Source organism: Rhinatrema bivittatum, chromosome 4 (genome assembly GCF_901001135.1).
Source record: "Rhinatrema bivittatum chromosome 4, aRhiBiv1.1, whole genome shotgun sequence".
NCBI classification, from domain to species: domain Eukaryota; kingdom Metazoa; phylum Chordata; class Amphibia; order Gymnophiona; family Rhinatrematidae; genus Rhinatrema; species Rhinatrema bivittatum.
The window spans coordinates 336,860,504-336,875,355 of NC_042618.1; the positions used below are offsets into that span (position 1 = coordinate 336,860,504).

The window sequence follows — 14,852 nt, forward strand, 5'->3', positions numbered from 1 at the left end:
GGCTCAGCAAGGTCGGGGGTTCTACTCCCAGTATTTTCTCATTCCAAAGAAAACAAGCGGCCTCAGTCCCATCCTCGACCTCCTGGCCTTAAACAGGTTCCTCTGCAGACACGGTTCAGAATGGTATCCCTGGTTACCCTACATTCGCTTCTACATCAAGGGGACTGGCTCTGCTCTCTGGATCTACAAGACGCTTATGCGCACATTGCCATTTTTCCACCTCATCGCAAATATCTGTGATTCGTGGTAGGCCACCAGCACTTCCAGTACAGGGTTCTTCCCTTCAGACTGGCCTCTGTACCCCGGGTCTTCACAAAGTGCCTGGCAGTGGTGGGAGCACATTTGCGCCACAAGGTCAATTGGCTCATCAAGAGTTCTTGGAGAGAGGGAGCCCTTCACTCCCTGAGTGTGACATTGACTCCTCCAATCGCTAGGGTTCCTAGTAAACTACCTGAAATCCCAGCTGACTGCATCCCAACAACTCAGCTTCATCAGGGCAAATCTGGACACCATGGTAGCAAAGTGTTCCTTCCCAGGGGAACACATTGCCACTTTGGCTGGGCTGGCCAGGTCCATCCATTCCCGGCAGATAGCCTCAGCCCGCCTGCTCCTGAAGTTACTGGGTCACATGGCATCGTCAGTGCATGTCACCCCAATGGCTCGCCAGGCCATGAGGGTCACACAATGGACCCTATGGTCCTAGTGGCACCAAGCCTCCCAATAACTTTCCACCCTCATCCAGGTAACCAAACTTCTCCAACACTCCCTCGCCTGGTGGGCGCAGGATTCCAACCTCAACAAGGGACTACCTTTTCCAGCACCCTGCTGCTCAAATAATCCTGACCACGGATGCCTCCAACCTAGGCTGGGGGGCCCATGTCAACGGCCTCCACATGCAAGGAGTGTAGTCGAAGCCCAAGGCAAGATGCCAGATAAACTTTCTGTAACTCCGAGCAATGCGGTATGCACTCTACGCATTCCAGGACTGCCTGTCCAACAAGATTGTCTTGATCCATACAGACAAACAAGTGGCCATGTGGTACATGAACAAACAGGGGGCACAAGTTCTTATCTCCTCTGCCAGGAGGTGGCGAAGATTTGGGCCGGGGCCCTGTCATGTTTCATCTACCTAGCAGGCTCCGAGAATGTGGTGGCAGACCGACTCAGTCGGACATTCCGCCCCCACAAGTGGTCCCTCAACCCCTCTGGTAGAAAGGATCTTCCACCAGTGGGATCAGCTAGACGTGGATCTCTTCGCATCCCTGCAGAACCACTATTCTGCTCCCTGCACAAGGAAGGAAAGGGACCAACAGTGGATGCCTTCGCCCACTCCTGGAGTGCGGGCCTCCTATATGCGTACCCTCTGATTCTGCTAATAGGCAAGACTCTCGTGAAGCTACAGTAGGACCAAGGATCCATGATCCTCATAGCCCCGCATTGGCCGTGTCAGGTCTGGTTTCCAATTCTCCACAATCTCTCTCTCCCAGAGGCCATTCTCCTGGGCACCTCGCCCGATCTCATCACACAGGATCAGGGCAGGCTACGCCACCCGAACCTCCGGTCATTGGCCCTCACGGCCTGGATGTTGAAAGACTAGTGCTGCAATCCCTTCACCTTTCGGACAATGTCTCGCAAGTCCTCATAGCTTCACGTAAGCCTTCCACGTGGAAGTCCTACCAAGCAAAATGGAGGAGATTCTCGTCCTGGTGCGGGGAGGAGGGTCTTGACCCTTTCACTTGCCCATCACCTAGGCTTCTAGACTACCTCTGGTGCCTCTCAGAGTCTGGGCTACAGACCATCTCAATTCGGGTACAGAGTGCCATCAGTGCCTACCACTGTGGAGTGGGCGACACTCTAGTCTTGATGCAGCCCTTAGTGGGGCACTTCATGGGAAGCTTATTACAACTAAAGTCTCCACTGCATTGTCCTGTTGTGGCCTGGGACCTCAACATAGTGCTGGTGTGGCTCATGCGGCCTCCGTTTGAGCCCCTGTGCTTCTGCGAGTTCAAGTATCTGACCTGGAAGGTCATCTTCCTAGTGGCAGTTACTTCTGCTCGCAGTGTTGGTGACCTGCAGGCTCTAGTGACCTATCCGCTTTACATGAGGTTCTTCCATGACGGTGGGGCTACACACCCACCCTAAGTTCCTGCCTAAGGTGGTGACTGACTTTCATCTAAATCAGTCTATCATGTTGCCCACTCTTTTCCCCAAGGCCACACTCTCATCCAGGTGAGCAGGCACTGCAAACCTTGGACTGCAAGTGTGCTCTCACTTTTTATTTGGAGCGCACCGCAGCCCAGAAGCAGTCCACCCAACTCTTTGTCTCCTTTAACAAAAATAGACTTGGAGTTGCAGTGGGCAAGCAGACCCTCTCCAATTGGTTGGCGAACTGTATTGCTTTCTGCTACTAGCAAGCAGGCTTTCCGCTCAAGGGCCAAGTGAAAGCGCACTTAGTGAGGGCCATGGCAGCGTTGGTGGCGAGCTTCTTCGTAGTCCCTATTGCCGAAATCTGCAAGGCCACAACGTGGAGTTTTCTCCACACCTTCGCAGCCCATTACTGCCTAGATAAGGATAGCCGATAGGACAGCATCTTTGGCCAGTCTGTCCTTCGTAACCTATTTACAGTGTGAGAACCTAACTCTCCCTACCTAGAGCCCAGTATGAGGTTCAGACTGCCCCTATTGTTGCCAACAGCACCCCTGTGTGCCGTTTCACGTTATTGGGTGCTTGTTGGCCTAGGGTGTTCCTGGGACAGCCTGCTGCTTGGTATTCACCCATCTGTGAGCACTACCATCCTGCTTGTCCTGGGAGAAAGCAGAGTTGCTTACCTGTAACAGGTGTTCTCCCAGGACTGCAGGATGTTAGTCCTCACGAAACCCGCCTGCCACCCTGCAGACTGAAGGGGGACCCCGTGTGGCTACGGAGTTAATGGTATCCTGGGCATTCTCAGTGTGCCAGTCAAAGTTCTAGAAACTTGACAAAAGTGTTCAGTGACAGGGCTCCATCTGATGTCACCCATCTGTCAGGACTAACATCCTGCTGTCCTGGGAGAACACCTGTTACAGATAAGCAGCTCTGCTTTCATCCTACAAGAATCTCAATGCACGTTGGCTTTACACCTTAGAAGCAGATGCGAAGCCTACCAGCACACTTCTTCACTCAAGCTTGTGTGAAAGCTTTAAAAGGGATGATAATAGAAGGGCCAGTGGTGGTACTCTTATATTAATGTGGTTAATGTTAGGTGCAAGGAGACCAAGTGACTTTTTTCTAAGGGGGGACGCAATCAGTAGAGAGGAAAACAATCCCCCACATCGGATTCACCAGTTTGTCTAGTTCTTTAACAGCTGCTTGGATGACAGTCTCTGGGGCTATGGTCACGCTTCTCTCTCTAGTTCTAGAAGCATAGTCGCTTGTGTATTTTTTTTTTAAAGGAAAAATAATTTTCCGTAGTGTGTTTTTGTTTGCCTGTATACTGTGTACACCTGGTAGCATTGTATAATTTCCTAAGTGCATGAGTGTGTTGAATCTTTTTATCCTTTCCTGTTTTCCAGGGAACTGAGAGGTGGACTAGCAAATCCAGTTTGTTACAAGTGCTAATCTCTATCCAAGGTAAGTGAGACATGGAGGAGAATCACCCTTTGCTGGTGCTCTATTGCAAACATGATAGAAATTATTAAAAGTAAATAGTGACCCATTTGATCTTTAAAGATAGATTTTATTTTCCTAGTGTGTACCCAGATGGACTCAGGACCAATGGATTATGCTCCCCTGCCAGCAGATGGAGGAATCAGATTTCAAAGCTGACATCACTCTACATACACTCCTGCAGTGACCTCAGCCCTTCAGCATTTCTCTGTCTCCAGCAGGTGGTGGATGTACCTCTCCCTATGGGGATTGCTGTACTTTTTGGAAGGAGAAATTCTACATTTAAACTGGAGAAACAAATTGAGCCTCACTCTCCTACAGTGATACCTAAAGATCTCTCCCCCAGTTGAGAATTCCTGAGACGATTTCCGAGATCCCTCAGAGGTGTGCCTTGGTCCGGTTGCCGGTTCCGGTGTGGACTTTGCTGCTTAAGCAGCTGAAAAGCAGCGGGTGCAGGAAGCCAAGCACGGTGGTGACAGCCAAAAGCCCTCTCACCCCACAGCTGGAGACAGTCTCTGTACTCAGCCGGTAAGCACTGAGCCCGGGTAAGTTTAAAAAAAAAAAAAATTACCTCCTGATTTTGGAGGGGTTTTCGGTAAGACTTCCTCCGGTCTCCTTGCTCGGTGCACCTTACAGATGTTGTTCCTGATCCCGTTGGGCTAAGGGGAAGTGGGCTTCCGAGTAGGTTGAACAGCCCCCAGTGGGCTAGGCCCCGCTTTAAGCTTGGTCAGAACACCATTTGGTAGGCCGTCGCGACGCCATCTTGAACACATCTTTGTGCGTGCCATATTACCCTCCATAGAACATTGGTATGCGCAGTGCTCCGGCTCTCGCACGTGCTGCATGCAGAACATGCGCATACATATGTGCGCAACCTACTAAGTGAAGAATACAGGTAAAGCCAGGCACACGGTCTGTGCATGCACTTCGCTGCGTCCTGCCTAGGCACCTAAAATCTGTGAGCATAAAATTTTAAGCGCGAGCCGACAGAACTCGGTTACCAGCACCAATGGCTCCGGCAGCCAAAAAACATAAGTACCTTTCTCTCTGCCCTGCTTGTCATATTAAGCCTGTACAGTCTGACCTGGATATCAACTTATGTCAGCACTGTGAGGAAGCCCAGGAACAGTTGGTCTCCCCGGACTTTGCTAAGCCTGGATGGGTTAGCCACAGCTTTAACTGGAAGTACCCCAGATCTGAGTACCTCCGTGACTGAGTCATCCATGGGAGAGGGAAATTCAATAGTGCCTACCCCAGTATCTCCTGGGTTAGGCATGGACCCAGCTGCCTTCTCTTGGGTGGAATTTTTCCAGGGTCTTCAAGCTTTCGTACAGGCGCAGTCTGCTACCTCACTTGGCCCTGTTCGAACGGAACCTCAGCCACAAAGCCCTCCCTCTCCCAGTCCTATCGGCAGACCTCGAGGTATGCTCCGCCTCACCAAGGGTTTCCCTGGCAGGAGCATGGTCGAAGAGCATACGGATTCCTTGGAAGATGGGGAAATTCCCCTGCCTTAGTTTCGTATCTGACCATGTTACGGTTTTTCCATAGAGATGAAATGCCAGCTCTGCTTTCCCAGACCCTGAAGATGCTGGGAGTTCCTGGGGCGGACTCTGACAGAACCAAAGAAGAATCCCATTCTGATTTCCCTACGGAAAGCCTTTTGCTACTTTCCAGTACTGGAAGCCATCCAAGAGTTGATTGACCTGGAATGGGATGCTCCAGAAGCAAGTTTTAAAGGGGGACGAGCATTAGATGCTCTATACCCACTGGATCCGGCAGTGAGAGAGCGTTTGCGTTTCCCTAAAGTGAATGCGCTGGTCTGTGCCGTCTCTAAGCGAACAACTATCTCAGTGGAGGAAGGAGCAGCCTTAAAGGATGTGCACGATAGACGGATAGAGACCATCCTTAAAATAGGCCTTTGCAGTAGCAATGACCTTACGGATTGCTTCTTGTTGTGCCCTGATAGCTCGTTTGTTCCTACTGCTCTCTCAGGAGGTGTATGTCTCGGGGGGTGAATTCCAGAGCGGTCATGGAACCTGCCACTGCCTTTTTAGCTAACGCAGGTTCAGATCTAGTCTGTACTTCGGCCAGAGGAGTGGTCTCGGTGGTGGTGGCCAGAAGACAGCTATGGCTGCAGAATTGGTCAGCAGACACAACCTCCAAGGCAAATATTACAAAGATTCCCTTTAAAGGGTCACTCCTTTTCGGAAGCAAATTGGAAAAACTGGCCAGTAAATGGGGCGAATATCCATTTCCCCGACTACCAGAAGATAAGTGAAAGCAGTTACAGTGCCTCTCGGCTAAGAGGAGTCGATCCAGGGGCTCCCAACACTTTTGCCCCTACAGAAACTCAACATTTCAGAGGTCTCTGCTTTTTGGGAGATCTCAGTCCTTTTGTAGTCGACAGCCCAAGAGAGGGGCAGGCTCAGGTTCAGGTTCGTCCAACCCCCCCCCCCCCCCCAATGAAATTTTGCCAACCCACCCTCAAAATGAAGAGAGAGGGGGTTGACTGTCCCTCTTCTACCAGGAGTGGGTCAATTACTTCAGACAAATGGATGTACTGGAGGTCATACGAGAAGGATATGCGCTGGAATTTCACAGCACTCCTCTGAACATATTCATGATGTCTTCATGGCACTCCCAGCACAAGAAGCAGGCAGTGGAGACTACTCTTTTAAGGCTCCTCAGAATGAGGGCTATAATCCCAGTATCTGCACCCCAGAAAATACAGGGCGTTATTCCATTTCATCGTACCCAAGAAGGAAGTTTCCTTTCATCCCATCCTGGACTTCGAGCGTCAACTAAAATCTACGAGTGAATCATTTCCACAAGGAAACCGTATGCTCAGTTATAATGGCCGTATAATCGGGAGAGTTCTTAACCTCCCTGGACCTATCTGAGGCCTACCTACATATTCCAGTCCATCAAGAATACTGTTTCCTATGCTTTGCGGTACTGGGTCGCCATTATCCGTTCCGGGCACTGCCCTTTGGCCTAGCCACCACCCCCATAACATTTTCCAAAGTTAGGTGAATTTAATGGCAGCATTGAGAAAAGAAGGAATCCTGGTGCTCCTGTACTTGGATAACTGGTTGATCTGGGCCAAGTCTGTGAAAGAGTCTCCGGGTGACCAGCAAGGTGATCTCCTTGCTTCAGGAATTCAGCTGGGTTGTAAACCTGGACAAAAGCAGTGTCAAGCCCCTCCAGTCCTTGTAATATCTGGGAGTCCAGTTCAACACCAGTCATGGCAAGGTCTTCCTTCCAACCACACAGATAAGGAAGTTGATATCCCAAGTGCGTCAGTTGATGAGCACGATGCGCCCGACGGTGTAGTGCTATCTCCAAGTTCTCAGTTTGGCAGCAACCCTGGAAGTAGTGCCATGGGCAAGGGCACACATGCGATCACTTCAATGCTCACTACTGTCAAGTTGGAACCCTCAGTCTCATGACTATTCAGTTCGCCTCCACTTACCAATGGGAGTATGCTATCTGCACAACACACGTGAACCTCTGGGGCTGGGAAGCTCACAGTCAGGAACTGACGGCCCAGGGACATTGGACCGAGGAAGAGGCCCTCTGGAACATCAGCTGCCTGGAAGCCCAGGCAGTCAGATTGTGTCTGAATTGTAGACACGCCAGACTCCAGGGTCAAGCAATCCGCGAAATGTCTGACAACGCAACAATGGTAGATGAAGCAAGGATATTCTGCAGCAGTAATTGCCACCTTACTCCGCGCTCGGAAGTTCTCTACGTCCCTAGCGCATGTGCAGCTCTGGAGACTATTTGAAGCCTGTTGCAAGGAACGCGGTGTCCTCCCTCAGGTGGTCAAAATCCCACTAATTCTGGAATTTTTGCAGGAAGGCTTGAACAAAGGTTTGACCCTTAACTCCTTGAAGGTACAGGTAGCAGTGCTCTCCTGTTTCAGGGGCAAGGTGAGCAGAACCTGCCTGTTGGCTCATCCAGACGTGGCCCATTTTCTGAAAGGGGTGAAACACCTCCGGCCACCCCTACGGTGACTGGTTCTCTTGTGGAATCTTAATCTAATATTGGAATGTTTGGCAGGGTCCGCCTTTCAGCCGCTGTGCAGTCTTTACTTGCTTTTATTAACCTTGAAAACTGTGTTTCTGGTGGCTCTATGCTCGGCACATCATATCTCTGAACTGCAGGCATTGTTGTGTCTGGAACCATTCCTCCAGATGATTCCAGGAACATTATTGCTTTGTACTGTTCCATCCTTCTTGCCCAAGGTAGTCTCGGAGTTTCATTTGAATCAGTCCATTTCATTACCATCCCTAGATAGGGATGGGAACAAGGACCCGAAAGAATACCACCGCCTCCGTTATTTGAATGTCAGTAGACTTTTGTAGCAGTATCGGAAGTTTCTGAACCAGTCCGAAAAACAGACTGCTTGTTTGTCCTTCATGGTGGAAGGAAGCAGGCAAACCAGCTTCACGAGCTACCATAGCTTGCTAGATTAAGGAGGTGGTCCCGGGAGACTGTGTGGAGGCAGGAAAGCCATTACCTTCTCAGGTTAAAGTTTGTTCCACTAGGGCTCTGGCGCTCTCATGAGCGGAAGCTAGACTGCTGTCTCCTGTCAATTATCTGCCCAGCGGTGACATGGTCCTCCTTGCACACCACGTCCAGGTTCTATTGCCTGGACGAACAGGCCCGAGAGGACACAGCCTTTGCGAGGGCGGTGTTAACCGGATTGCGGGCAGCCTCCCACCCGATTGGGAGTAGCGTTTGTATATCCCATTGGTCCTGAGTCTATCTGGCTACACACTAGGAAATGGAGAAATTACTTATCTGATAATTTCGTTTTCCTTAGTGTAGACAGATGGACTCTGTATCCCGCCCACGGCTGCCCAAGAACAGAACCGAGGATTCGCACGTAGAGTGGATATCTATTCCAAGAGATTACAGGTAAACAGTCATCAAGCCCCTTGAACCAGGGCATCTATATTCTTACTGAAGTTCAGTGTTTTGTTGAGTACAGTTACGGTTTTAATCATATTTTTAATCGTTTTTTCAATAGTATGTCCACAGTGGCTTTTGTAGAGAATACTGAAGGGCTGAGGTCACTGCAGGGGTGAATATAGGTTGACGTCCACTTTGAAATCTGACTCCCTCTCCATCTGCTGGCAGGGGAACATGACCCATTGGTCCCGAGTCCATCTGCCTACAAAATTATCAGGTAAGTAATTTCTCCAGTAGTGTGGCTTAACTACACTGCCAGAACGTAGTGCCTGAAAAGCATAATATAAATAAAATAAAATAAAGGAGTATGTGGCCATGAATTTAAATACCAGTTAGAGTTAGAGACTGGTTTCGTTCTGGCCGTTGCATGTGATGTGCAAGCTTCCTAAAGACCACTGACAGCAAAGAATTTCAGAGCTTCAGCATGTTATCCCTGTCCTGTTCTGCTAATGTTCCTAAATCCTGGCCTGCAGCACCTTCTCCAGTTCCAGACTTGCATCTTCCACCTAGTTGCCCTCTGCATCTTTTCTTATTGTGCATCTCCCCCTCCCTGTTTATTACTAAAGCATATTTGGATGTTTTACTGGCAGCCCTGGATTAACCATTAAGCAAAGTAAGCAAGTGAATAGGACAACAAGGGGGGGGTGCACTACATCATCTTGAAAAGTTGCATTTTTTCTGTTGCCCCTGGTTATAACTAATTTGCTTGTAATTGCTTATTGCTGTTTAGTGTTAAATTTTTTTTTAAAAGCTTGTATTTAATATTATTGTGGGGTCTGGCCTGGAGGACAATTTTTAATCTTATTTCAACTTCAGCACTTATTGAGTCTTAATATCTTGTCAGTTAAGCAATGGAAGAGCCGGGGGGGGGGGGGGGGGGGTGTCAACATTTTTGGGCTGTGCTTAGGGCATCAGTTAACCTTAATCTGGCCCTGATTACTGGGTATACATCTGTCTGGTGAGGCTCAGCCTTCCTGTGGACGACAGTCTTCTTCAGGTATCTAAAACAATAATTTGAACCCCACCCCTTTCTCCATTTTTCTCATAACAGGACTCATCCTTGTGAATGAGCCTTATTACAACGAGGCAGGCTTTGACAGTGACCGTGGTTTGCAGGAGGGGTATGAGAATAGTCGCTGCTACAACGAGATGGCGCTGATCCGCGTGGTGCAATCTATGACTCAGCTTCTGCGTCGACCGATAGAGGTCTTTGAGCAGGAGATCCAAGAACACTTCCATGGCAGTGGCTGGCGTCTCGTCAACCGGATAAATTCATGGCTAGAAACCAACGAGCTAGTGGAGCGGAGCAATAAGCTTTCCTTCAGAGCGCATTACATTGCCAGCCTGCCTGCCCACTGCATCCGGGACAGCAGCTCAACAAATGTCTTAGTCCCAGGAGAGTGCATTAATGCGACTGAGCAGGAGGCTGAACAAGAGGCGGCAGCAAAAGTAGAATATTTAGATGCAGCATTAGATGGCAAGGAGTTGGATGATTCTGGCCGTGAAGCTTTAGCCCAGTCTGCCAGCGACACACAGCAGTATTCAGACTCTGAGAGTGCAGGGCAGGGCAAGACAGTAACTCTGGCACCAGATGAGCCTAAAGCAGCCCAGGAATCCACTTTGCAGCCTAGTGTCAAACCAAAGAAAAGGAGAAAGAGCTACCGCAGTTTCCTGCCTGAGAAGAGCGGTTACCCCGACATTGGCTTTCCTCTCTTTCCGCTGTCCAAGGGGTTTGTTAAAAGCATCCAGGGAGTCCTTCAGCAGTTTAAGGCTGCCTTGGTGGAGGCTAGTGTCCCAAAGCAGGGAGAGGACAAATAAACACAAGGAAAAAAAAAAAAAGACCATTTGGAACACTGACTTCAGGGCAGCAAACAGCTGGAAAAGGAAGCTGCATTGTCCCCTCCTTCATTTCTCCCTCTTTGGTGTTGTATGGCTTGATTTCTTGGTTATCCAGGCTGAAATAATCACTCACCTCCTTGCCTCTCACTCTTCCATTGTCAGTCAGGAAGTTGTTTACAGAAGTTGTTTTTTTTTGTTTTGTTTTTGGGGTTTTTTTAAGTGGGAGGGGAATGCTGATTTTTTTTTTGTTGCTCTTTAAGTGTAAAAATCAAATACTGAACCAAGTTTCACTTTGGAGGGTGGAGAGATGGGAATAGCCTATGGGACTGGTTTAGTGTATGCAGACAGGACCCTGAAAGGGTAATGAAGCTTTAAGCGCCTCTGCTGACTTAACCTATTTGAGTGATCCAGGACACATTATTTTGATCATTGGACCAACTGTGTGGTCACGAGAAGTCTTCCATTCCCTTATTTAGGGGGAAGAGGGTTTTATCTTGGCTTCATTCTCTCGCTTGGGAAATGGGGGGGGGGGGGGGGGGGGTCATTGTGGTCCCATTTGGAAGGAAAAGGATTTGCTGCATTGTCCAGGGGGTGAAAGAATGCCACAATTTAATTTCCAATATTTATATTTTGCTTTTATAGCCCTGGGTTAAGCAAGGCAGATTACACCTCTTAATTGTAATCAGAATAATAAAAAATTTACAAAGCAGTTGTCAAAGACAAAACAGAATACCCAACCCATAAATTCAGCAACAAGATTACAACAATCAAATTGGAACCACTACATGTTCAACTTACGTTTTAGTCCTGTGCTCAAGATCTTACATTAAAAAAACCCCACTAATTTCCCTACTGTTTTGTTTCCAAGTAGACTAGGGCCAATTTTGATAATTGGCTTAAAAATCTAGATTTCTGTGGTTTTTTTGTTTGTTTTTTCAAATTTATGGTTGGGAGTGGGGGGGTTGTTGGAGGTGATGCTTGATGCTTAATATTTTTAAACTGCTTGCTTTGTGGGTAGCAGCTGCTTTTCTGGTTGGGTTTCCATACTGTTAGTCTAGCACTGAACAACAAAATACTTCCAAGTATTACTGTTCTGCTTTCTACAGCATGACGCTATGGCCCACTGAAAAGGACCCAGAACCTGGGCAGGTTCTCTGATTTGTAGTTTGTCTGAAAACATCATGCTGCCAGATGTAACTTGCAGAGTTTCTTGTTCTGCAGCATTGGCTTCTTGCTGGCCCAGCTTTCAATTAAGTAGTGGAACAATGTTTCAGCTGCTTTTTGTCCAAGATGAATATTCAAGATTATTATTTTTGTGTTGATATTGCATTGTTCTGGTGAGTGGGTTGCCAGTGATTTATGGCAGGTAGGGGGAGCTACTGTATAAGTGAAGCACCCTAAGGTCTGGTATTTAAAGGATTTTCCTATAGAGACAGTGGAAAAACTTTTAAATTGAGCCTCTTGTGAACTGGTTTAGAAAGAATGACTATCTCTTTGGTACTTTCCTCTCACCATGTTTGTATAACTTCTTATAGCACCTAAGCGCGCTGTATTGAGTTTTCTTCTATCGGTTACCGGCTATTCTCAAATCCCTATGTATTGAAGTGTACCGATTTCATGCAAGTCTTCAAGATGTCTCATCCCTAACGTTTGTACCATACTTGCAAGCTAGGCAGTGTCGAATCAGGATTCTGCTTCCTCTGTCTGCTTTTCAGAGGTAATGGTTATCTCTGCTTTTTCCTGGCAGAGGAAAGATGTCCATGCTTTTCCCTCTTTTTAATACCACAGTGATTTGCAATATAGAATAAATTTCCCCCACCTTCTTACCTCAGCCATTGCTTCTCAAAGCTGCCTTTCCCTCTTTCCATTTATCTAAAGAACACAAATTTTGGTTTTGGGCTAGGATGGAAATGCCACACATCCTGCCACAGTTGGAGAAAACGTAAGCACAATGTTTGAGAGTGATTTCTTCTGGCTTTTCATATCTCATCCTCTTACTGTAGGAATAAAGTCTCTTGCTGTGAGGGTTAATAATAGTGCTTAGGTTAATTTAGGTTTTTACTATGTGTGGGAGCTCACAGCTATACAAATAAATAGCATATTATGGATTTAACATAATTGTTTACCTGATCTAGTTAAAATGAAAAAATAATCATCAGGGAATGGTTACTGTTAGTCCTCTGCTACTTCCAAGGACCTCCAGTTTGTGATGTACTACTGATTCATGTTCTGTTTTGGTGTTTTGCCAGTACTCTGTATGGCGTTGTTAATGTCTCAGAGCTTTAAAATAGGATGAAGGTGCACTCACTGGAGACATGAAACATTTTATCTGCTGAGGGACTGGTCACAGCTAGGGTTAGTTAATCATGAGACCTGGTATGAAAAAGACTTTTGGTGCAGTGGTTTTTATCCACAAATGGAAAAAAAAATGGTGCAAAGAGGTCCATTAGGGTTTGTAATGGGAAACAAGTTTTCTGCCTCCCTCTGAGCTACCAAGATCAAAACAAACCAACCCAGTGCTTTTGTGTTCTTTTCCAATTCCTAGTTTGGAGAAAGTACAGATTCAGAAAAATTAGCCAATATTAAGTGCACTGAGCTGGGCATTACAATCCCAGATAGACCTAGCCATACTAGAGCAGAGGGTCACTGGCCTCCAAAAATCTGAGACCTGCACTACGGGCTTCTGAGATGCTTCCAATTTGTCACATTGTCCTGTGCCTTGCCTTAAATTGAGTACAAAATTGGTTGTGGCACCATGTCGTAAGCTGCAGTACAACTTATTTGCTACCTACCATGAACCCTGGTCTATGTTATTTGTGAATTATAAATTCAGTAAATAGAAGCTGCTTCTAAAGTAGCAGATGGAAGCATTCATGTGAGGGGAAGGCAGTGGGAGGTGCCTGCATGATAGCCATTGAGGTGGACAATCGTCAATCTGTTGCTCCTTCAGGATCCTGTCTGTGTGTTTTAAGAATTTATAAAGAAGTTGTCCCACCCCCTGACCCCCTTTCATAATTCCATGAAAGCTACAAAGTAGGTGCAGGCATCTCCTGCTGAGAATATATTAACCCCCTTGGCATATGATTTTCTCTACTATTTGACCCTGCTCACTGATGAGCACAGAGGTTTACACTTTTTTTTTTTCCTAAGCTTTATTTTTTTTTATAATGTAAAACAGAAAATGGTTGAGCACACTACACAGCTTTGTAATATTTGTGTACTATAATATTTAAGGGTTAAAATGTTAGGCGCAAAAAAAAAATCAAACCATGGCCAAAGCATGATCTATATTAGCCTTAAAACTGGCTAAATGACTGTATGGTGTAAAATAAATGTGAGAAATAGCCTGCAGCTGTTTTTAAGAGGAGAAATTATTTAAAGAATTCTACAGTCTGTATCCTAAAATACTGTACAGTATTTAAATCTGGAGACAAGTTTATTGAATCTTGCCTAGAGGTGTACTGTGATAAGCTGAATGCTTGGTTCCTTACAATATATGTATAAATTGCTCTTTTTTTGTTTTTGATTGGCTAATGTAAAAAATCAGTGAGTGAAGAGGTGGTGTTAGTTACCTCTGTATAATGTGGAATGCTGCCGTTCTCTTCCAAAACTAATGTGATATGTGTGCACAGATTGCCTTGCAGAGATAGGCTTTCATCCTCCCTTCTCCCAGGACAGAGGATCTGCGATCATGTATGTTGCATGACCACTTTATAGTTAGTTTTTAGAGAAAGCAACTTAAGGAAAGCAAGCTGCTCTTTCTATAGTCTTACAGTGAAGGTAGATGTAGGTGATGTCATTGACATCACTGGTCATCAAGAAGGCAGTCTCCATGTCAACTGGATTGGATAATAAAATATATAAAATACTGAAAAATTGTAAATGCTATTTTATTGCTGTTACGTTTTATTATCATGCACGGGATGCCTCTGTCTGGAGGCAGTGGCAGTTCTCTTTCAACTGAAATGCATTTATTACCAAGGGGCAGAGGCATTTAAGTGGGAGGATTTATTGGAAAGTTAACATGGAAAGGAAGTGAAAAGGGTGAGTGGGAAAGTGGTAGGGCTGGACCAGAGGCAAATAGAAGAACATTGTAATGCTTCCTGGAGGAAACTGACTTGGAGAGAGTGGTATTCTCCTTTTACCTTCCTCAAGCTGTCTTCTTGTTCCTGACTAGAGTATTTAAGTATCCTGATTTTCTTCATTCACACTCTCTGAAGACAAGCCTGAGTATGTACTTGCCAGATTTTTGTCTCTAGCCACCAATTTCATGGTGTCCTCTTAATTGCCCAATTTGTGAATTTTAAAATGTGATTTGTCACTGGGAGCATCCTGTTTCCTTAGAAAAGGGTGTAGAGAGCCATTCAGTTTTATAGTTTGTGTAATAAACT

General features: G+C 46.6%; 1 protein-coding gene across 1 annotated transcript in view; it reads left to right on the forward strand.

The window, feature by feature from the left end:
• UBE2O (ubiquitin conjugating enzyme E2 O) overlaps positions 1-13,783 on the forward strand; it is a 173,371-nt gene extending 159,588 nt beyond the window's left edge. Inside the window, exons 17-18 of the mRNA XM_029600426.1 lie at positions 3,552-3,609; positions 9,674-13,783. Of these exons, the coding sequence (XP_029456286.1) occupies positions 3,552-3,609; positions 9,674-10,440 (825 nt within the window). The 3' untranslated portion in view covers positions 10,441-13,783. The remainder of the gene's footprint in view (positions 1-3,551; positions 3,610-9,673) is intronic.
• The last annotated feature ends 1,069 nt before the right edge of the window (positions 13,784-14,852 follow it).